A 24,421-nucleotide genomic window follows, 5' to 3' on the forward strand; every position below is an offset into this window, starting at 1 on the left:
AGACCCTTATTAGATCTCTTAACTCACCAGAACTGAATTACAGTGCCAACTATAGAATGTTCCTAAATAACAACAAGTGAGATCATGCATGGTCTATGCATGTATTGTACGTGCTCTGTTGTTTGTCTAATATAATTGGAATCGGTTGATTATAGTTTGTAACAGTTTTTTACTTTTTAGTGCCTTACATCAGTTATGTACTCTGAAGATGCCAATAGCCTTAGTTGGTGAAACTAGTTGGTATAACATAGTTGTTTATTATATGTACTTGATCAATAGTCCCATTAGAAGTCATTCCAGAGCTTTTATGGTCAAGAAAATTAAACGTTTTTTAACAGGAGATAGTACTTTTTAAATCTGCTAATCTTTCCTAACATGTGTGTGTGTGTGTGTTTTAAGTTAGGAAATTTACCATTTAGTAGTTATCTCACATTAGCTACTGGCGCTTTTTAGAAGTGTCTGTTATCGTTTGATTGCTGTTCTGTAATCCTGCAGATGCCTAATGGCAAATATCCTACAATAAATAAGTTTTAATGTGAGTTTTCCTTTATAGTTATTATTATGCCAACTCAAGATATTCCAATATTGAAATGAAGCTATTTTTAAAGCCAGCAACAGCTACTGGAATTTGTCAAAACAATTTGGAGTAAAGTTCTATGTTGCATATTACAAGCTCTTTATAGCAGATAAGGATTAGATGAAAGAAAGTGAATTCGATGCATAGAAGTCCTTACAGGTTAGAGAGACTATTTTTAGAGTTAGATAGCTATGCAACATTCTAACCTTGACAAGCATGACAGCATTAATCAGACAAAATTTTGGGAGATGATCATCTTAAGATTAACACAACTGTAATAACTTCATTGTGTGTCGATTGTAACAGTAGTTGCCCTCTGATTATACTGTACTGGTCTGAAATGCAGTGAAATATAAGCTAGTCAATAAACCTTCTTTTTATGAATTTTTGTATTATAATACAAGTACAATAAAGTTATGAATTCCTATAAAAAATTTGCTCTAGCCAGACAAATTTTGGTATTGTGATGTTTAATAAAAATTTGTCCATTATCTCAGGTTTGATTTGTTAGTCCAATTTAAGTTCAAATTCAGATTAAGTTCAAACAATTGAAAATGATATAAAGTTATATTATGTTCTTGCTAGATAGAATTTAATGAATTTTGGTATTGAGGATCTAAACTAAAATGAATTCTTTTAATTTTGGTTTAACTCAAACCACTTTTTTCACCAAAATTTGGAAAAACAATTTAAAGCAGAGTAAAGTTCTCTGTTGCATATGACTAACTCTTTATAGCACATGAGTTTGGGCTCTGGGTTTTATTGCTATGATAACAAATGTCATCATTATATATGAAAGCTACTGCAAAATGTATATTTATATGATTGTTTTGGATCATTTACATACTTCTTTTAGTTTTTTATTTGCATTAAATATGTAAAAGAGCTTTCTTAAAGTAAGGTTCTTTTTGTCTCACTGTAAAATAATCAAATTCATTTGTTGTAAACTGGCTAGAATGCTTGAATGAGTGCATTCTACTGAAGAAATTTGGAATACTTCCATATTTCTTGTAGAATGAAAGCAAATACACATGATGACTATTATGCCAGGACATTTCTAACATTAGCAGAAACAGCTCTGATTTTTATTTTTATTATTATTATTTTTTTTTTTTATGAGTAACAGTTGGCTTGCATCAAGGGTCAGCATTAAGTCTGTTTCTGTTTAATATTGTGATGGAGGTGGTAACAGAGGAGGTGAGAGAAGATGCACCTTGGACAATGTTGTATGCAGATGACATCTTGCTGTGTGTAGATTCAAGAGAAGAAGCAGAAACTAAACTGGAAAGATGGAGAAAAGTACTGGAAGAGAGAGGTATGAGACTGAGCAGAAGTAAGACAGAGTATATGTGTTGCGCAGTGGGCGGTGGCCAGGAGACAGATCTGGAGCTGGAAGGAAATGTCATCAGGAAGGTGAGAGACTTTAGATACTTAGGTTCAACAGTGGAAGAAGATGGAGGAGATGAGAAGGAAGTGGGATGCAGAATACAAGCGGGTTGGAGGAACTGGAGGGAGATGACTGGAGTGTTATGCGATAAGAGGGTGCCGATCAATCTGAAAGGCAAAATTTATAGGACAGTAGTGAGGCCAGCTATGACATATGCTATAGAAACTGTGGCCCTGAGGAAAAATAACATCAGCAGGATGGAAGTAGCAGAGATGAGAATGCTTAGGTGGATGTGCGGTGTGACCAGAAAGGATCATCTGAGAAATGACTATGTCAGGGGAACAGTGAAAGTTACGAACTTAGGAGCGAAAATACAGGAGGCAAGGTTGAGATGGTTTGGTCATGTGATGAGGAGGGAGGACGAATATGTGGGAAGAAGGGTCATGCAGATGGATGTGCAAGGAAGGCGGAAGCGTGGGCAGCCAAAGAAGAGATGGAGGGAGCTGGTAGAAGAGGACTTGAAGATGAAGAACTTGGATGTGGTGACAGCCCAAGACAGGAAGGTGTGGAGGAGACTCATAACAAACAGTGACCCCACTTAAGTGGGAGAAGCTGCAGAAGAAGAAGAAGAAGATTTTTTTTTATGAAAAATAAACTCCCTCGATGAGTCTTTGGACTCCCTGGAGGTGTTACATAATAATAATAAATAAACAGTTTAACATGTGGGAAGGCAGGACTATTGTAGTCAGCCACTTCAACAGATTGGTCTTCTCTGTATGTGGCCATCTCTTCTTATTGAGACATTGGAATAATAGTTTCACCTAACTTTATTTATCAAGAAGAGAGGAATGGCAGCCTAGTCACTGAGTGGCTAATATCTCTGCTCTTTAATCAACAGGCTCTGTATATGATTCTCAATGTTGAAAGGGTGTTTGTGATGGTTTTGAAGTGGAGAACAATTTTCATTGCCTGCCTAGAGACCACCATCGCCAGCTTATTAATGGCTTGAAAAAAGTAGCATATTTTCTCTCTTGTCCGTCACTAACTCCCCAAGTCAATCAAGCAGTTCTCATTTTCTATCCTTGTAGACAACTTCATCACATGCATCTCATAGGTGAATCAACTTTTTTTTTTTTTTCATTCCAATGAGCACGAGCCTCCAAGGTTTCATTCTTTGTCTTCAAACTTTCATTTTTCTTGAATAATATTTGTATATTTCAGTCTACAATTCACCACTGCAAGCTGCTCTACTTTGATTCATTTTAAAACTTTTTTTGCACACTTTTCTTTTCAAAATGATACTGAATTTAATCCTGCTCAAAATTAATGCTGATCACTTCTATTTCAACTCTCCTGTAATGTGAACCAGTAAGAAGATATCGCATCAACAATAATGCAGTCAATGAGAATTTGTGTGTGTCTTCTCTCCATGTAAATTTGTACACACCTTTATGCTAAAACATGGAATCAGTAATGACTAGTCCATAACCTGAACAAAAATCCAGCAATTACTTGTCATTATTATTATTATTAGCTTTGCTCTTTTCTATAAATTTTCTCCAAATATTCTTATATGTCTGGTATTCATTTCATACTCTGCTGTTAAAATTGCTAACAAGGACAAGCTTTTTCTTTTTCTTGTTGTCAGCTGCCTTTGCTATTAATGAAATTTCAACAGTAATTCAAATCAGCAAAAGAGAACTCATCATTTAACGTAATAATTTGCTAAATATTTATGTACCTTTCAGTTAGCATTAACTGTTTAAGGATTGCTTGAAAATTAAAACTGTCAAAAGGAAAATAGAATTTGGGAAATCTATTGCACTGCATTTAACTTAAACCAAAATTTAAATTTTGTGACATTTGGATGATGATCGTCATCATCATTAATTTTCTGACATCATCATCATCATCATCATCAAATTCCTGCCATGTACCCTCAAGGGGTGTACAGGATATGACAGTACTACATGAAAAAATTACATCATTACTAACTTCCTATCTACAATTTTCCTCCAAATCAGTCTGTTACTTGTCAAGACTCCAACATTATCAGATCTTATATTTCTATCGTCTAAGGCACTTTGTACCGTATCAATCCACCTATATCTTGGTCTTCCTCTGGGTCGTTTTCCTGCCAACCTGGCAGAGAACACTTGTTTTGCTAATCTTTCCTCTCCCATTCTATTTAAGTGACCATACCATCTGAGATTAGCTCTGCTAACGCATTCCTGGATGCTGACAATGTCAAGTTCTTTCCTAATATCCTCATTTTTAATATGATATTGCCATTGATGCCATCTGTTCACGCCTCTAATCTTTCTCAGGACTCTCATATCTGCGGTCTCTAGTCTTTGGTCAAGTGTTTTACTTCTGACCCAGCTCTCAGATCCATAAGTTAAAATTGGTTTGAACACAGTCTTGTATACAGCTAATTTAGTGTTCCGACTAATTTCTTTCTTATTCCATATGAATTTATTCAATTGACTTCCCACGATACCAGCTTTGCTGATTCTGTTGTCTATTTCTATATTTAGTTTACCATCTTCAGTAAAAATTGTGCCTAAGTAGCTGAAATGTTTTACTTGTTCCACAGGTTCTCCATTCACAACACAGTTGACATTTTCAATGATTCTGCCTATTTTCATTGTCTTTGTCTTTTTATTGCTGACCTTCATACCATATCTATTACAACAGCTATTCAATTTAGTCAGAGAATCTTGCAGACTTGTAGCGGATTTATTTAGAAGTATAACATCATCCGCATAAAGCAAAGAGCTGACATTAACATCTCCAATTTTGATATCAGGTTTAATACCACATTCCTTCATAATGTGATCCATATAGATAATGAATAACAGAGGGGATAATGTACATCCTTGTCTCACACCAGATTTAACATTAAACCATCTTCCTGTACTTCCTTCAATTCTAACTGCTGACTCACAACTCAAATAAAGACTAAGTATTGCTTGATATAATGCCCCATTGACACCATATAGCTGCAGCGTATTGAATAGCTTCTCTCTTGGCACCTTGTCATATGCCTTTTCCAAATCGACAAAACTTAAATACAGATCTTTGTTATATTCCCATGCTTTCTCAACTATTTGTCGTAAAGTGAAGATCTGATCCTGACAGCCTCTATTTGGCCTGAATCCAGCTTGTTCTTCACCAAGCTTTTCTTCCACAATTCTTCTCAACCGTTTCTCAAGTATACTTGCATAGATCTTGCCAGGAACACTCAGTAGGGAAATACCTCTGTAATTCTCACATTCAGTTTTATTTCCCTTTTTATATATGGGTACTATGAGAGCTCTACTCCAATCATCAGGAATTCGTCCCTCTGTCCAGGCTTTCTGAACTATGCAGTGCAGCCACTGTAAGACTCTTATACCACCATACTTCAGCATTTCTGGTCGAATATCATCTACTCCTGCTGCCTTTCCACATTTCAAGCCTTTGATGGCTTTTTCTACTTCAAGTATGGATATGTATTCCTGACTGCATGCCTGGTCAGTGTTTTTTATCACTGTGCTGTCATCACTGCTTGTTTCATTTAGCAGTTTTTCAAAGTAATTACTCCATACTTCAAGGATATCTTTTTCTCCTGTTTTCATTTCACCTTTATCATCTCTAATTCCTTTTACAGCACTCTTTCCTCCATTCCTAAGCTTCTTCAACAACCTCCAGAATATTTTGCCACCTTCTTGATATTTATTTTCTATATTCTTGCCAAAGTCCTCCCATGACTTTTGTTTAGCTAGTTTTACACACTGTTTAGCTTTCTTACATTTGTCTCTGTATTCTGTAAGAGTAAAAGCTGACTTATTTGCCAGGAACTTTTGATATGCTTTCTTCTTTTCCTTCACTGCCTCTTTAACTTCCTGTGTAAACCAGGGAGTTCTGATTTTTTTATCTTTGCACACAACCTCACCACATGCCTCTCTGGCAGAATCAATCAATGTTTCCTTCAGAGTTTGCCACTGAATCTCCAAGGTTTGATTCTTGTTCTCAAACTCTTTCATTTTCTTTTCAATAATATTTCTGTATTTTAGTCTACAGTTTACATCTGAGAGCTGCTCAACTTTTATTTTCTGACATGTACCCTCAAAGGGTGTGAGGGCACTATGACAGAGTAGCATGATTAAATTTACATTATTACTAATCTTCTATTGACAATTTGTCTCCAAATTAATCCGTTATCTGAGAACTCCAATACTATCAGATCTGATATTGATTGATAGAAGTGTCTTTTATGACACTTCTTACTGTATCAATCAACCAATAGATCTTGATCTTCTTCTGAATCTTTTTCCTGTCATCTTGGCATCAAACATTGTTTTGCTAACCTTTCCTCTCCCATTCTAAGTGGCAATATCACCTTAGATTAGCTCCATTCACACATTCTTGAATGATAAGTTCTTTCCTAATATCACTACTTTTAATATGATTCTGCCATAGATGCCACGTGTTGACTCCCCTTAATTTTTCTCAGAACTTTCATATCTGTGTTCTCTCATCTTGATCAACTGCTTAATTTCTAGAGATTGGAACTGTCAACCAAACTCTCAGATCCCAAACTTAAAATCTAATTTCTCTCTTATTCCTTAAATTTTTTTTTTCAGCTGGCTCCTCACCATACCAGATTTGCTTATTATGTTATATATTTCCAAATTTAATGTACCATCTTCACTAAACACGACTCCTAAATAGATGAAATATTTTACTTGTTCTATAAGCTGTCCAATTGAGAATGCAGATGAAATTTTCTATCTTCCTGCCGACTTTCATAGTTTTCAGCTTTTTATGGCTAATTTTCATACTAAATTTGTTACAATTGTTATTCACTTTATTTACAGAACCTGAATACTTTCACTGGATTTGTTTAGGAGTACAACAACATCATCTCCACAGAGCAAAGCTAAGTTTCTTCTTCTTCATGTAGCTTCCTCAGTGATAGGGAATGTCCTTTATGTCACCATGTCCTTCCAGTTCTCTCTGTTGGTGGCTTTCTTTTTTTTGTTTCTACATAGCCGTGTGATCCTATCGATGATCTTATATCTTCAAGCAATGGCCTTCGTTTTTTGCCTCTTGATCCTTTTCCCATAATTTAAAAATTTAAAGCTAAGTTTAATATTTCTAACTGTGATAGCAGGTTTAATAATACTTTCTTTCATACTTGATCTACTAATTTAAGACAAAGGTTCAGAAAATAATGTGTACCCTTGTTTAACATCAAACCATTTTCTTGAACTTCCTTCAATTCTAAATACCGAATTACAACTTAAATATAGACTAATTGCTCTGTATAATGTTCCAACTACTCTACATAAGTGCATATAGGCGATGTAGAGAGATTGTAGAAACAACATGTCAAAGATATGAAAAAAAATACATCAAGATTAGTATTTAGTACCACCAAAGAAAAAACATCACAAACTTTGGCAGCTCACAGGATTGCCATATATTGAAATCATCAACCATGTATGTAGATTCAAAGAAGCCACCAAGAGCACAACAATAACCAAAGTTTTTTTTTAAACGAAACTTTGGTCGTGTACATCAAAGACCAGTTGCGAATTGGAATATGACAGGATGAAATACTATGTAACACTACAGTAGCAAAGAAATTAATCTGAACAAGCTAAATTTTTCTAAAGTTTTTGGTTTGGTTTTTATTTCAGTTCACAATAATTTTGGTTTCAGTTTACTATTTTCAGTTGCAGTTTTAGTTCACTACTTTGGTTAAGTGCTGCATGTTTTAAAAAGTCTCTATGAAGTTTATTAATAGTGTAAAGAAGTTGACATTTGTAGTGTTTTATTCATTTTATGATCTCCAACATCTCCAAGAAAGCGTTGAAAAATATGTACTCTTTCTCAGCACACATCCATGACTACAAGACAAATTGCCAATGAGAGTGGTGTTGGTTTGGGTACTGTTAATGCGATTTTAAAGAGGTTTAGCAAAACAGTTACCTTTTCTACTGACAGAAAAGAAAAATTTGGGCGAAAAAGGAAAACTACACGTACTTAGGATTGTTTAATAGTTAAGAAAAGCAAAATGAATCCAAGATTGTTTGCTGTAGACTTAAATAGAGACTTGGCAGCTAGTGGATTAATGTTTCTAACATGGCAGTCTGTTGAAGATTGTTGGAAGCAGGAAGGACTGCCCACAGACCAAAAAAAGAAACAACTATGATGAAGGCTATGCAGAAAAAGAGGCTCCAGTGGGCAAAAATGTACAAAAATTAGACTGTTGAGAAGCAGAAGAAGGTAATATTCTCAGATGAGAGCCATTTCTTTGTCTAAAGAGAGTGAGTACCCTATGTTTGCAAATCAGTGGCTGAGAAGACTTCTCCCACCTTCAACAAGCTCCTGAATACCCAGTTATAAAGATGTTCTACAATTGTTTTACTCATGACAATTCAGGATCACTTGTACCTGTTGATGGTATGATGAAAGGTGACTGATACATAAAAATAATGGAAAAAAAAGAGTGGTCCCACAGATCCAGAAAGACAAAGAACTCATCTTCTAACAGGATCTTGCTCCATGCCACATTTCAAAAAAGTGAAACAGTTCTTTAAAAATCAAACATCCAATTGCAATTGCTTCAGTAGCCAGGTAACTCTCCTGACATTAATCCAATAGAAAATTTGTGGACCATAGTGAAAAAGAGACTTGGTCAATTAAATTGTAATACAAAGGAAAACTTAATGAGGTGCTTATGGGCCAAAGCTATATAACTGAGAGGAGACCTCCACATAGCCTTTAAAGGAATGAGGAGTACCGACCAGGGCTTCTGGTGTGGTACTCCTCTGGTATTCTTCTGGGGGAATTCTTCATGCTATTTCAGATTTGCCATGGAAATATTTATAGAATACATAATGCAGAAACCAAGTGTCTGTGCAAAAGTGGGAGGAGTGAGTTTTACCAACTCACTCCTCTCACTTTTGGATTATTAATCAATCTAATTTTTCTCAAGCATTTTGACGGAGCTCTTAGGGGCCCCACTCTAAATGAGAGAGCAGTATTCAATACCGCAGATTTGTGTTTGTATAAAGTTAACAGCTGTTCAGAAGCGAAGTAATGTCTTAAGTGAAAGAGAAATCCTAGTGTTTTAGAAGCTGAGAATGCAACTGTTCTGACATGTTTATGCCAAGAGAGGCTTGATGTCAGGGTGATTCCAAGAGGAGAAATCTTATCTTGTCTGGAAATTTGAGTGTTGTCAAAAATAATACTGGGAGGAAAATGGTTCTTTTTTTGAGAAATAAGACAGAACTGGGTTTTAGTAGCATTGAAATTGACAAGGCATCTAAATCCTAGCTAATTTAATGGTACTGATTCACAACACAGAATGATAAGAAAATAATTAATATTTATTAACTAATTAGCTGGTATTATATCCAGCATCTTCAGAGCACAAGAACAATTTGTCACAGTGCATGAAACAACAATTTGATATAATAGTGGGACTAGTTTAAAAAAAATTGTAACAGACAACACAAGGAACTCAAGTCCTGACTGACAGCATCTATTGTTGGATAAAGAGAGAGAAAAAATATTAGATCTTAAAATGATCATCTCCAAAATTTTGGTAAATTGATACAGCCATACTTGTTGATGTTTGGGGTATGTTTTAAAGGTGCTGCTGATTCCAAAAACAATCTCTTTGACTTATAATGACTTCTGTGTAACACATTTGTTTTCTTCCATTTGATCCTGTGAGGAGTATCCAAGGCATGGGTCTGCCAAAATGATAGTGCCGAATGTATTTTTTATCGTTCACCAAGGCAGGACACAAGAACAGGACTCTTCATATACTCCTGGATGTGATAAAGAAGGGAGGTGAATGGATGAGAGTTGCAAATTTGACATATGTTTTAAATATGGCGTGTCTTGTCTTATCCTATCAATGGTCCTAACAGGCACTTAAGCACCCACAACTTTTCCAAGTATTCTTGGACTTTGCAACCATAATTCAAGGATAAGGCGGTTAGCCTTCTGTGTGTCCTATGTCTGTAGATGCGCATGTTCATGGAGCCGGTTTGCCTGTTCTGGGGGGATGATAAACCAGAGTTTCCGGGTGAAAAAACTCTTTACCTCTGCAAGAGACTGGTTAACTGACCTTTAGACGAAGGAGACCAGATAAAGGTGAATATGGTGTGTAACTGATATTTATTAATCACTCTAGATATCTTTTCAGATGTGCTTTAAATGTAACTGATGGTAACAGTTTTGCTCTTGCCTTGTGTAATGGAGGGGAATTCCAGGGAGCAATAGTATATTTTCTATTCTTTGGGGATTATAGCCACTGGCTAAGAAAGTGTGACACAAGTAAGTGAGTTCAGTGGTAAGAGCATTGTTATTGGAACAAATAGCTCTGGCTCTGTGAGTTAGTGTTTTTAGGATACCATGCTGTCGAGTTGGATGATGGTGTGAATGTTTGTGCAAATATATCCCTGTATGTGTGGGTTTCTATAAACAGAAAAAGATAATGAACCATCAGGAAGCCGTGTGATTAGTATATCTAGGAAGGGCAGACAGTTATTAGCTACTTGTTCACTGGGATGTGGATTTTAGGATGTTGACTATCTAAATACACTAAAAATATATCCAATGTATCTGGACCATTTAACCAAATCACTTGTTTCAGAGACTGGCCATATTCATAGCTAGGTTTTCTAAGTAGAAATTGGTTTCACATAGGGGATGGCATTGCTGTCCCATCTAGTTGTTTGCATATCTTCCCTTTCCATGCAAAATAACCTCTATGTATTGCAAATTTAAATAATTCAAATATATCTAGGGGAACTGTGACTAGCAAAGAAATCAAGGGTTCAATTAATAGTATACTGGTAAATAGTGAAGTAATATCAAAACTAATCATTAGGGTATCACTTTTTAAGATATGGTTTTCTAATATACTTTTTAGGTGAACAGAATTTTTAACAAAGGAGCAAGAATTAGGTATAGTATCTGGGAAAATTCCCATGCTACTCCTCTTAAACACTATTATTATAATTACAGCTATTATAGCCTGTTTTTGTTTAGGAGTGTCCCTTATTTTAAATACATTGGCTATAATTACTCAAAAAAGGGGTATGTATATTTTAGGGCATTATGGGTGAGTATAGAAGGGAATTACAGCAGAATAAAAGAGGTGGAAAAATTTTGTACATACCTTATTTTGATACTAGGATGTCTTCCAATTCCATGATCCTGCTGAAGGTTGTTTATAACGAGGGGGGGGGGGTTTGACGTGGGAAAAATAAATTTGGAAACCCGGATTTTGTATTGATAATATATATATTATTGTGTTTAAGGGTGCTTTTTTTGGGGGGAGGGGGGAAGGGTTTACTTATGGGGAAACAGGGGCAGGGGAGAACATTAATGGGGTGCAGACCGTTTCGGTCAACGGACCATCATCGGAATGAGTGTAGGGGTATGTCATGACTGCAAGTTGAATTTGCCAAATAAGGGCATTTGTTGTTACTAAATGGCTGGAGGCGTGGCTTTATTTGTAAGTTCTGGATCATCCAACATTCGGAAATTAGGTAGGGGCGGTAGACGTTGATTGAATTTTCATCGCATTTTATGGCAATAATTTCGGATATTCTCGACAATAGCTTTCTTCAGAGAAACAATTATTTGTGAGAAGAGAGAAAGTAATTTAGCTAAACATTTATCAAGTTTGTATGTGGGACTGTTTATACTATTCACAATTGATGTAGAGGAATGTGAATTTTGTAAATTTTTGGTGCTCCATATATTCTGGATGTTTTAACATGAAAAGGCTTAACCATTTCTTTTGGCCAGGAATTTGCAAACTTTATTCTTTTGAGTTAGTAGAATCATGGTCTATGATTTGGTATATAGAATGATGTGAAGTATGTGTATTTTGCTTTCATATCCTGCTAAATTCATCACCATACAAATTACCTTTGTCTGATTTAGTTATAACATTATCATCATTACTGTACAGTATAGCTATTTTAAAGCACTGATTTCTTTCTTTTTTTTTTTTTTTTTTGGCAGTTGTTTTTAGGAGGCTTGAATTGGAGTAAGATCTTGGCTACATCCAAACAAATGTTATTGGCTATCAGTAGAGACAGGTCGTGTATTCCGTGTTCAATAGAAGACATTATTTTTACTTTTGATACTTAAGAGTAGCAGAAAATTTATGTCCTTGACTTAATGCAATAACAGCTTCATCCATTAGGGTACCAATGATAAACTGACAACAATGTGATCTTGTTGTAATTGCAGTCGTTCCTACCACTATAATGTTGAAGGATTTCAAAGTTTTTCTAGTGCTGGCTTTTGACTTTAATGAATTCTTTATCTGCCAATGCACTGGAGATGCTGACAAGAATAGCCCACAGTACTGGGTTTAAAATATCACACAGTTCATCATGTAAAGCGTTGATAGTTGCATTTATATCTGAATGCTCCATACAAGTAGCACAAATCAATTCATGCAATAGTGCTAAACTTGTACATTTGTAAATATGATGGGCTTTGGCCAAATAAAACTTGCTTTTAATTTTGACACAGTTTGGTATGGTATTTCTTTCTCAGTATCTCTTTAAGAAGGCTAACATGTTTAGCTGCCATGCCAATTTTAACTTTCACTTACCAGATTGTTGTGCCTTGCATACAATATCTCCATAAAGAAATTCTCAAACGAGTAGAAAGGCTCATCTGTTGGCTATAAAACTAACCTAAAAAGTTGAGGACTAACCCGAGGAACATAGAAAATCATTGTTTGTATTACCATTCAAGAGAGAAAGTGAAATACTTGGGTAAACATCACACCAGAGTGAGAGAGATTGTAACAGCCATTAACAGGTAATGCTGCAAGAAGTGACACTCAAAAATGAACAGCGAGACTTTGAGAGGATGAGATTAAGAGATGACTAGAACTCACTAGTACAGAAAAGTTTACAACAGGAGGGCAGAGATGATGCCTCGCTCAATGATATTTTTTATGTTGCTCCCACCCATGAAAGGTTATTTGAAAACCTATAGCACATTTTGTATGGCTGGTGGGGTAAGGTTTTTTTCTTTTTCTATCAATTTTATATTTTTTTACACAGTCCAGAAACCCTGCTCAAGAGACCAAACATGGAACTTTTCAAGCCACTTCAAGCCTCCAATAAGCAGGGTGGCAGTCTGAAAAGGTGATGAAATCCACCTCCCACCTAAAGACAATCACAAACATCCATGTCCACAGCAGGATTTGAGCATGTTGACTGGAGTGCAGGTATGCTACCACTCGGCCAACCAGGCTGGCAATGATAAGCTGTTACAAAAACCTTCTAGAATACTTCATTAAGTAACAGTTTCAAATAAAGGTGAGTTAACCGGTCTCATATGGAGGTGGCAGTATTCCCTATTCCAAGAAATTCAAATTTGCATTCCATGCAAGCCTCAAAAGCCTTAGATTCCAGAGAATCTAAGGCTTATGAGGCTAAGAATTCCAACAAGTCTAACCAATATAAATGCTCTTATAAAAAACCTGAGTTACTAGTGGTCGATAGCCCAACTGAAAAATTTATGATTTGTTTAAAATTTTTATAAATTTCAAATTTTCCGTTTTAAAAGTTTTTTTTTAAATAATAAGTAATATTTACTTTTTTCTTATCAAACTAACAGATCAAGTTTTTATATTTTGATAATTTAAAATAATTAAGTAAAAAAGAGGCTATTCAGACAATGGTTTGTATACCTATAACAAACATAAAAGAGCAACCTGAATAAATGCAGGTCTCTCTCTCTCTCACACACACACACACACACACACACACACACACACACACACACACACACACACACACACACACACACACACACACACACACTTATTACTATTATTACTTTTACAAAAAAATTGTCAGAATGCTGAGACAGCACCATTGGAAATATATATGAAGCACACTGTAGTAATACATTACTATTTTGGGTAGCTTACCATTTTCAATACCCCACAGCTTAAGAATATCAGGATTTCCAGAGTCCACAATACTCAACCAGAATTGTTTCATATTTCTTCCTTTTAAATCCTTCCAAGAATTCAATAACATCTCCGTGAGTAAGGGATCATCTTAAAATAAAAAATAAAGCCACTAAGTTCTTCATAATCATTTATATTAATATAATTTAAACTATCACTTAGTTCTTAAAGTGAAAAGGTATCAAAAGAAATTCAGCTATACAAATATGAATTATTTTTTGAATGCACTGAGGCATACATAGTTTTCTAATAATTAAAGCAAAAACAATATACAGTAGCAAGAATTTCCCATTTTGAATTTTTACACTTTTTATCAAAGCAAATGGTCAGTCACTCTCTCTAACCAAAGGTTGCAAGTTCAAATTACAGTACAGGCATGAATGTTTTGTGATTGTCTTTCGGTGGAAGATGAATAACATCATCTAGAATGAGACTGCTGCCCAAGCTTGCGAAGTACTTTGAAAAAGTTCTATGTATGGTCTTCTAGCGCAGAGTTTCTTAATAGAACAGAAATAAAAGTTACAAACCAGATATAAAATTAATAAAAATGTCAAAAAATCACTAAATGCAGAGTGGTTTATAACTGTGGATACACTAGGAATTTTTGATTGATTTTATGTTAATTTTATACCTGTTTTAGTTGGTTGGGAGTTTCATAATCTCCTGGCCACACTTTGTTGCAGCCACTTGCAGTCTATGTCACTAACCCATTTCTGATAAATATTGATGTATGGCTTTCTGCAATCTAAATAGGTAACTTTACTATTAGTGAAGTTACCCTCCTTGTGGACTTGAATATTCATAACTCAAAACTAGCTTTTCTTCTCTGATTCTGCTGATCAAACTGGAACAGTAGCGTATGCTGTTAGCAATGATCATATACGAATACTGCCCCTATTTACCAGAATACTAGATATTTCTTACCATTTTCCCCAAACCAAGTTATTTTCATAACAAATTCTCCTTCCAAACATATTGTATATCAGCTTCCCCTCGGTAACTAAACGCATAAAGTTGTCCACTGATTGATCCACCCAGCCGTTCATGGTATCATATCCATTGTCACATGATTTTTTTTTTCTCTACCCTTCCATGCTATGACTAACTTCATGCTTCAGGATTCCAGTATCTCTACTACAAAAAAATAACTAACTAACTAAATAAAACAAATAAAATCAGATAATGCCTTTTCTTTCCATATAGGGAGTAGGCAAGGCCGTTTTAGCCTTATTTAACTTTTGGAGACTGAGTGGGCAGTTCAATCTCCACCGGTAGTCAATCAGCGATAGCTGGCCCAAGGCTATCACTAATCAATCAGTACGCAGTGAAGAAGGTGGCTAGCAAGTGCCGCCATCTTGTGGTCCCTAATCCTAGCACAATATTTTTCATGTCTGAAAACAGCATGGGTTCGACAGCCAATTTTCTTGAGTTTACGGGATGAAAAACTTGAGTTTCTGGGAGAAAAAACCCGCTTCCCCATGCCAGTGATCGAATAACTCTGGAACCAGTCGAAGCTTAGAAAAATTTCCTCCAGTCGTCGACTAGATTTCAACCACCAAGTCGTTTTTCGTGCAGTCACGTGCCGTAGAGTGCAAATGCCATTTCTACTGAGCTATATAGGCAATAATTAAAATAATAATTATTACTTGGGTGAGAGCCTTCATTCACCATTTGATCCAAAACTATATGTTCCTATACAAGCTTTAATTTTCCAAAAAAAAAGTATGTCAAAGGCTCAGATAAAAATATAGCACAAAAAAGTTGCTCAAGTCAAAAACTCCACTTCATACTCAGTATAATGTACATTGTAACCTACAAATCTGTAGGAATATCATCAACAAATCTAAACCTAACTATGAAAGAGCCAAATGCAGAAAACAGGCCTTATGCTCAAATGGTAGTCAAGAATTCATGTTTCCACTTCTCACACATTCAGATCATACCACAATAACACCACAACTTCTTTTCAAGTCCTTGTATAGATAATCATGGGAAATTACTTCCCACTATACCAAGAACAGCTCAAAGCATGTTGCTAATCTTTTGCTAGAAAGACATCAGAAAAATGTTTAATAACTTCAGTTGTTTTCAGTGTAACATTTAGTTGTTTGCTAATGATGTGAAATTAGGTAGAGTAATAGTTAATCAAGCCAATGCAAAAAGCTTGCAGGATGATTAAATAGGTTGCCAGTATGGGCAAAAGATAATGGGTGTCAGTTTAATGTCAAGAAATATAAAGTTATGTACTCTGTACTCCAGGAAATAGATGAAGCTAGAGATTTAGAGGTGGTGGTGGTGGCAGACAGAGTTAAAAGTTTAGAGGACATATTACTAAAATATGCCCATAAGATTACTTGGCTATTAAAGAACACATTAAGAAGTAGAGATAAGGAAGTTGCTATTCCTCTTTATAAGGCCCTGATATGTCCACATCTGGACTACTGTGCTAAAGTCTGGTCCCCTGGGTTTCTTGGGGATGAGGAAGCAGCAGAGAAGATTCAGAGGCAAGTGACCAAGATGGTGAGTGGCTTGTGGAATAAGGATAGATTGAAGGTGTGTGGATTGCAGAAGTTGGGTGATAGGAGAAAAAGAGGGGATATGACAGAAACATTTAAGTTGCTTAAAGGGTTTTATAAGATAGATGCAAGAGAAATGTTTCAGCACTTGCTAGAGGGACCAGAACAAGGGTCATCCCTGGAAATTGAATAAAGGTGTGGTTAGTAGGGGTGTGAGAACTAGATTCTTTGCTTGGAGAGAGGTGAATGAGTGGAATGAGTTGCCAGAGTCAGTTGTGAGTGTTTTATCTGTTAATTGGTTCAAGGAGAGGTATGATAAATTGTGTGGACAGATGGGTCTCCTGCGATGAATCTTCGGACTCCATGGAGGTGCCTGTATACAATAATAATAACTTAGACTAGAATAAGGACAACTATACTTTTTTTTCAGGTTATCTTGGAAGTAAAGAAATATATTACACTACAGGCCGTACAGCTTCTGAAGCGGGATATTTAGTTCACTGTTACTATGGCAACAATGAAGCGTGCCGCGTTTGTAACTAAGCACATGCGTAGAAAATCCCCTAAAAGCAGTCATTGCCCAAATCACACCATTCTACGTATAACATTATGATTGCTAATATGAAACTGCATGGCCAAGATGACTCTATACGACTGTGTGCCTTTGGATTTTCAGGAATTAACTAATAGGCTAAACAAAGTAGATGTCATATAGTTTATTATAAACTGGCTTAAGATAAGCTGTGATTGTTTACGTTATGAAGTGAACTTCATTCACCCCAACGCACATTTCTGAACATGACATGTTTTATTATAATAATATATACATAAACACTCTTGTCCCTTCATTAATTTAACGACGAAGCTCTCAACACCACTCAGGTGGTGGGTAGTATCATCAGATTGTGCATCTTCACTAAATAAGATTCAGAGCTGTCATCTACCGTGAAACACCATTTTCCACCATCTCATCTATCATTCCATCAAGGGCCCAGAATTTTTCTTCTTCTTCAATAACATCACCATCATCAAATTCCTGCCATGTACCATCAAGGGGTGTACAGGATGTGATAGTACTACATGAAAAATTCACATCATTACAACTTCCTATCTACAATTTGTCTCCAAATCAGTCTGTTACTTGTCAAGACTATAGCATTATCACATCTTATATTTCTATCGTCTAAGGCACTTTGTACAGTATCAATCCACCTATATCTTAGTCTTCCTCTGGGTTGTTTTCCTGCCAACCAAGCAGAGAACACTTGTTTTGCTAATCTTTCCTCGCCCATTTTGTTTAAGTGACCATTCCACCTGAGATTAGCTCTGCTAATGCATTCCTGGATGCTGACAATGTTAAGTTCTTCACTAATATCCTTGTTTCTAACATCATATTGCCATTGATGCCATCTGTTCATGCCTCTAATCTTTCTCAGGACTCTCATATCTGTGGTCTCTAGTCTTTGGTCAAGTGTTTTACTTCTGACACAGCTCTCAGATCCATAAGATAAAACTGGTTTGAACACTGTCTTGTATAGAGTTAATTTAGTGTTCCAACTAATTTCTCTCTTATTCCATACAAATTTATTCAATTGACTGCCTACCATACCAGCTTTGTTGATTCTGTTGTCTATTTCCATATTTAATTTACCATTTTCACTAAAAATCGTGCCTAAGTAGCTGAAATGTTTTACATGTTCCACAGGTTATCTGTTCAAAACACAGTTGACATTTTCAACAATTCTGCCTATGTTCATTGTCTTTGTCTTTTTATTGCTGACCTTCATACAATATGTATTACAACAGTTATTCAATTTAGTCAGGGAATCTTGCAGACTTGTAGCAGATTTATTTAGAAGTATAACATCGTCCGCATAAAGCAAAGTGCTGACATTAACATCTCCAATTTTGACATCATATTTAATATCACTTTCCTTCATAATGTGATCCATACAGATAATGAATAACAGAGGGGATAATATACATCCTTGTCTCACAGCAGATTTAAGATTAAACCATCTTCTTGTATTTCCTTCAATTCTAACTGCTGACTTACAACTCAAATAAAGACTAAGTAATGCTTGATATAATGCCCCATTGACACCTTATAACTGTAGCGTATTGAACAGTTTCTCTCTTGGCACCTTGACATATGCCTTTTCCAGATCGACAAAACTCAAATATAGATATTTGTTATATTCCCATGCTTTCTCAACAAATAGTTGAGAAAGCATGGGAATGAAAGTGAAGATCTGATCCTGACAGCCTATATTTTGCCTGAATCCAGTTTGTTCTTCACCAAGCTTTTCTTCTACAATTCTTCTCAACCGTTTCTCGAGTATACTTGCATAGATCTTGCCAGGAACACTAAGTAGGGAAATACTCTGTAATTCTCACACTCAGTTTTATTACTCTTTTTATATATGGGTACTATGAGAGCTCTACTCCAATCATCGGGAATTCGTCCCTCTGTCCAGGCTTTCTGAACTATGCAGTGCAGCCACTGTAAGACTTCTTTACCACCATAAATCGGCATTTCTGGTCGAATAACATCTACTCCTGCTGCCTCTCCACATTTCAAGCCTTTGGCTTTTTCTACTTCAAGTATGGATATGTATTCCTAACTGTATGTCTGTTGAGTGTTTTTTACAACTGTGCTATCACTGCTTGTTTCATTTAGCAATTTTTCGAAGTAATTACTCCATACTTCAAGGATATCTTTTTCTCCTGTTTTCATGTCACCTTTATCATCTCTAACTCCTTTTACAGCATTCTTTCCTCCATTTCTAAGCTTCTTCAACAACCTCCATAACATTTTGCCACCTTCTTGATATTTATTTTCTATGTTCTTGCCAAAGTTCTCTCATGGCTTTTGTTTAGCTAGTTTTACACAGTATTTAGCTTTCTTACATTTGTCTCTGTATTCTCTAAGAGCACAAGCTGACTTATTTGACAGGAACTTTTGTTATGCTTTCTTCTTTTCCTTCACTGCCTCTTTAACTTCCTGTGTCCACCATTGAGTACTGATTTTTCTATCCTTGCAGACAACCTCACCACATGCCTTTCTGGCTGAATCAATCAGTGTTTTCTTCAAGGCTTGCCACTGAATCTCCAAGGTTTGGTTGCTGTTCTCAAACTCTTTCATTTTTTTTTAATGATCTTTGTGTATTTTAGTCTACAGTTCACATCTGAGAGCTGCTCAATGTTTATTCGGTTTAAAACTTTCTTAAATATTATTCTTTTCAATATGAAATTCAATTTTATCCTGCTCAAGACAAAATAGTGATCACTTCGAATTTCAAATCCACTGTACACTCTGGTGTCCTGCACCAGGGAGAAAATATTACCATCAACAATAACATAGGCAAGGAATAAGAAAAGTCTCATTGGCTATGTTATTGTTGATGTGAATTTGTGCACATTTTTATGTTGGAACATGGTACTAGTAATAACCAGTCCATGTCCTGAGCAGAAATCTAACAGGTATTTGCCATTGTTATGAGCTTTGCTCTTTTCTCCAAATTTTCCCAAAATATGTTTCTATGTCTGACGCTCATTTCCCACTCTTCTATTTAGATCCTCAACAAGGACCAACGTTTTCTTTTTCATTGTGTCAGTTGCTTTCTCTAAAGCATCAAAAAATTTCTCCACTTCTACCTTAGTAGAACCTTCTGTGGGAGCACAGGCACAAATAAGTCATTGTCCAGTTCCCCATTCTCATATTTGCCCACATCACTCTACTCAAGACTGTCTGCCATTCAAGAAGATTAGCCTCGTTTTTTGTGTTGAATACTATGGCTACTCCTTCTTTTCTTTGATTGTAATTTCCTGAATATTACATTTTGTATTTATTGCTCAGAAAGATCTCACCAGTTTTTGTCTTTTTGTTTCAGTCACCCCTATTATGTCGATCTGGTACTTATCTAATTCCTCAGCTAGCTCCATTTCTTTTCCATTCAAGCTTCTTATGTTGATAGTACTGATCTTTAACTCTAGTGAATTTGAGTTGGGGTGTGTTTTCAGATTTGTTCCAGTAGCTGACTTTTTGCTGTTCGCCCTGGTTTCCTGGTGAAAACAACGGTGACCTTGTTTAACTGGCGATGCCCCGGTCGGCATGAAATTTTGTCATGTTGTACCATCATTTTGTATTTTTTTTGGTTTTTCCAACCAATAACATGGGTTATGCAACTTTTCTATGTGCACTCAGTAATTTTTTGAAATCCTTCCATGACCAGTCTTTCAACATCTGAAATTTCGAAAGTTGTAATTTTAGCTGCAATGTGCCCCTTAATTTGAGTCCAGATGAGTTCTATGGGGGGTCAATTTAAAATGGTATGGTGGAAGACGAATAACTGTGTGTCCTTTCTGTTCACTGATACTGTCAATGCAATATTTTTGAAACTGACTCTTGACATTTTCCACTAAGTTCAATAGCTGTTTTCACCATATCAAAAATAAAATCGAATCCTTTTTCCTTCATCTACTTCTGAATGTCCTTTTTGCGTGTAGCCTGAGATAGCACATTTTCCAGTTGGACAGAATGGTAAGGCGCATCATCCATTACAATAACGCTGTTAGGCTCAATGCTTGGCAAAATCATTTTCATGAACCAATGTTCATAGTGCTTTCCATCCATTTTCTTATGATAATCGACTTGTGATTTCTGCACTCATAAAATTTCAAGGAGCCCCTGGTACAAATCCATCTTCGCTGCCAGCATGCCTTATGATTATACGAGACCCCTTTCCACGCAGTGCTTTCAGGCCTGTCGTTAAGCCCAACAAAAATGCTTAATGTGCAATTTTTACTGTCGTGTCCTGGAGAATTTTAGTGCAGGTGTGACAGCCATTCAACCAGGTTTCATCTGAATAATAAATTTTTCCTCTCTCGCAACACCATAAAATTATATCTTCCTTTTCAAGTAATGCTGATGATTGCTTTGTGGGTAAACAAAACCAAGGTCCTTAACAACTGGAAAGTTGTTAATGAAATGTGAAGGGGGGGGGGGGAATCATTATTGTTTACAGAAGCCATTACCTTATATATTGTAGGAATTTCATTCTTTTGGAAGAAATCATGCACTTTCTGATGAATTGCTGACAGCATAAATTCGTCGTATTTCACCAAGCGCGCGCGTGTGTGTGTGTAGTCCCACTGTGCTAGGCCTCTTCTTCCCTGGATTATGCAGTTGTCCTGTCATGATCAGCTCCTTCTTCATGCGATATACTGCCGTCTTGCTTACACCTGTCAGTTCCGGTGCTTCATGATACTGTCCACTGTTTCATTAGGATTTCTCGCCCATAAACTAGTGTAAGCATTTAGTATGATGCACTTTTCAGACCTTTAGAATGCGTTACTAATTTAGGACTACCATGAGTGGGAATACAAGAGCCAACACCACCAGCCATCTCTGGCATGTTTAGGGTAAAGTCGGCGGCCATCAGCGACCACGTGAGATAATTGCATTTTCCAAAAATAAGTTCCCTGTAACAATTTAATGGTATGAAACATATAATTCTAGCATTGGCAATTAAAGAAATAGTAAAATAATTATATACAAAATACCACACGATGTGATAACATAAAAAATTTAAGGAACTATTTTATGCAGTGTAAGCCTATAGTGCAAATGGTAAGAAAGGCCGGAAATGTAGCTGTTACTTCCAAGATAATCTGAAAAAGAGTATAGTAAACTTGAATGTTAGAAAATAGACTTGTCTTATTTCATGTCAGAAAAATCACATTTCACTTCTTAGATTGAACAATATGCATCTCTAGTCATGAATAGATTTATATACTTATGCTGATTTATGCTTCTAATCTTTCTTGTGACATCCACAGTCTCCTCAATCTCTAAAAATTTGGTACCCTTCACCATTCAACTTTAGAATGCTGTGGCTCATATTTCAGGTGGTGTATTAGAAACCTTCTCAAAAATGCCTGCTGCTATTCAGAAGGGGACAATCTGCTTAATAGCTCATCCCACTAACATATTCACGTCAGATTGTTTCTGTCTTTACACCTTCTCTATAAGTATTTTCATGAAAACTGTCCCAATGAACTAGTCATTACCACCCCCTTCCATTTCCCAGTAAGCAAGTAAAAACACAAGCAGGTTTTGTTTTACATCCATATTTAGTTCAGATTTACACTAACCAGAAGAACTGCTCATCCTTTCTTCACTCCAGCTATTCAAAACACAAGTTCCTTTCTTTCTCTTTAATCACTTGATAAAACATAGTATTTTTTTTTTAAACCTTTCATGGGGATGGCTGGTTCCTTCATTTTATACTTCTCCCTCCCTACAATACCAGAAGAATCCTTTACATATATAATTTTGTTTCAAAGCAATTATTTATAAGGGTAAGTAATAGATAATGAGACAAGGAATACTCTTGTTTAATAGTACATGAATGAATGAATGCTTACATGTTTCACTGTATTTTATATATATATATATATGTAACAGGATCATCATCATCATCATCATCAGAGAGAATTTGTACATAAAAATGGAAAGTATAAATGCAGTTATTTAGACACAATGAAAAGCAACAGATTCATGTGTTTTTGAAACACACAATAATTCAAAGCTAAGACCAGTTACGTGAACTATACCCATCTCATACTCAGTTTACTGTTTCAAATAGCTAGTGGTAGATCATTAAGTTAGCTATGTCATTAGATCAGATAAGATATTTTCAAATGCCATGAAAAATGAATATTTTGTTTCCATTCATCCATCCATTCATTTTGTTTCCATAGTGCTAGTGTCGAAAGCATCTGATTTGCTGCTGATGTTTAACTTGTATGGTAATGATATTGGGAAAGTATTGAATGAGAATATGTAGATGTTGATTTACAAGAGGACTGGAACATGTTAATGGGCAAGCAAGTGGGGTTATTAGTTCAATACTGAAAAGTGTACGGATTTAAAATTCAGGACTTAAATTTAGGGCACGCACACATTGCCATAATTATGAGGACAGCACAATAGATTCTGACCTTAATGCAGAGGACATAGAAGTCTTGAAGTAAGGAGATTATAGCTCCACTGTATAAGACCAAAATCAGACCACATATGAATCTATTGCACACAATGGTTGACTGGTTTTTAAAAAGGATGAAGAGGCATGGTAAAGGGTCTAAAGGCAATTGGTTAAGAAATGTTGAGAAAATGCAATTTGGAGGGCTTAGAAGACAGAAGGAGAGGATGTGATAGATATATCCTTGGTGTGGGGGTTATTATTGGATTAATGAGTAAGAGATTTTTCAAAGAATGGGTGGAGAAAGGGAAGAACAAGAGGTGAGCTAAGGTAATGAGAAGTAGGATTTCTACATGAAGAGAAGGGGGTGACTGGAATGCAATGCCTGAGATTGTGATGAATGAAGTCCACATAGGTCTCATACTCTCATAATAATACAATAATTTCATGTACCTCTAAAGTTAGAGGATGTATCATAAACAACTGATTATAAAATAGAATAATGTAGCTAACCTTACAACAGTAGAAGTGCCCTTAAAATATCAACAATATGGAGTTTTATTTTTAAATTACTATAAATTGAAATTTTGAGTGTATTTATAATACAGTAAAATGAGTATTCAACATTTTAGCTAAACCCATTATATTATTATTATAATATTATATGGGATGCTTAAGAGTCAAAATTGTATAAATGGGTGAAAACTTCCACGTAGCCTTTTAAGGAATGCGAAGAACTGACCAGTCCTTTTGACCTAATGTCCAATCCCTACCTTCTCAGGGTGCACCGTCAGATATCTACCTAAATTAGGGGTCAGCAAAGTGGTCAATATCAACCCCTGGGGGTCGATGTGGCTATCTAAGGGGTCAGTAAATGTCTAAGGGTAAAAAGGGGGTTTAAATTTTTAATATTCTTTATAAATTTCTTTAAGTATT

The 24,421-nt window shown here is 35.8% G+C and overlaps 1 protein-coding gene across 2 annotated transcripts in view; it reads right to left on the reverse strand.

The window, feature by feature from the left end:
- Positions 1 to 24,421, reverse strand: part of Bap170 (Brahma associated protein 170kD) — a 457,905-nt gene that overhangs the window by 313,058 nt on the left and 120,426 nt on the right. For both annotated transcript variants that reach the window (XM_090406557.1, XM_090406558.1), the window contains one exon: positions 13,942 to 14,073. In XM_090406557.1, the coding sequence (XP_090262683.1) occupies positions 13,942 to 14,073 (132 nt within the window). The remainder of the gene's footprint in view (positions 1 to 13,941; positions 14,074 to 24,421) is intronic.

The sequence above is a fragment of the Typopeltis vanoorti genome, chromosome 16, assembly GCF_054136105.1.
Source record: "Typopeltis vanoorti isolate ZY-2024b chromosome 16, IOZ_Tvanoo_1.0, whole genome shotgun sequence".
In the NCBI taxonomy this organism is placed as follows: domain Eukaryota; kingdom Metazoa; phylum Arthropoda; class Arachnida; order Uropygi; family Thelyphonidae; genus Typopeltis; species Typopeltis vanoorti.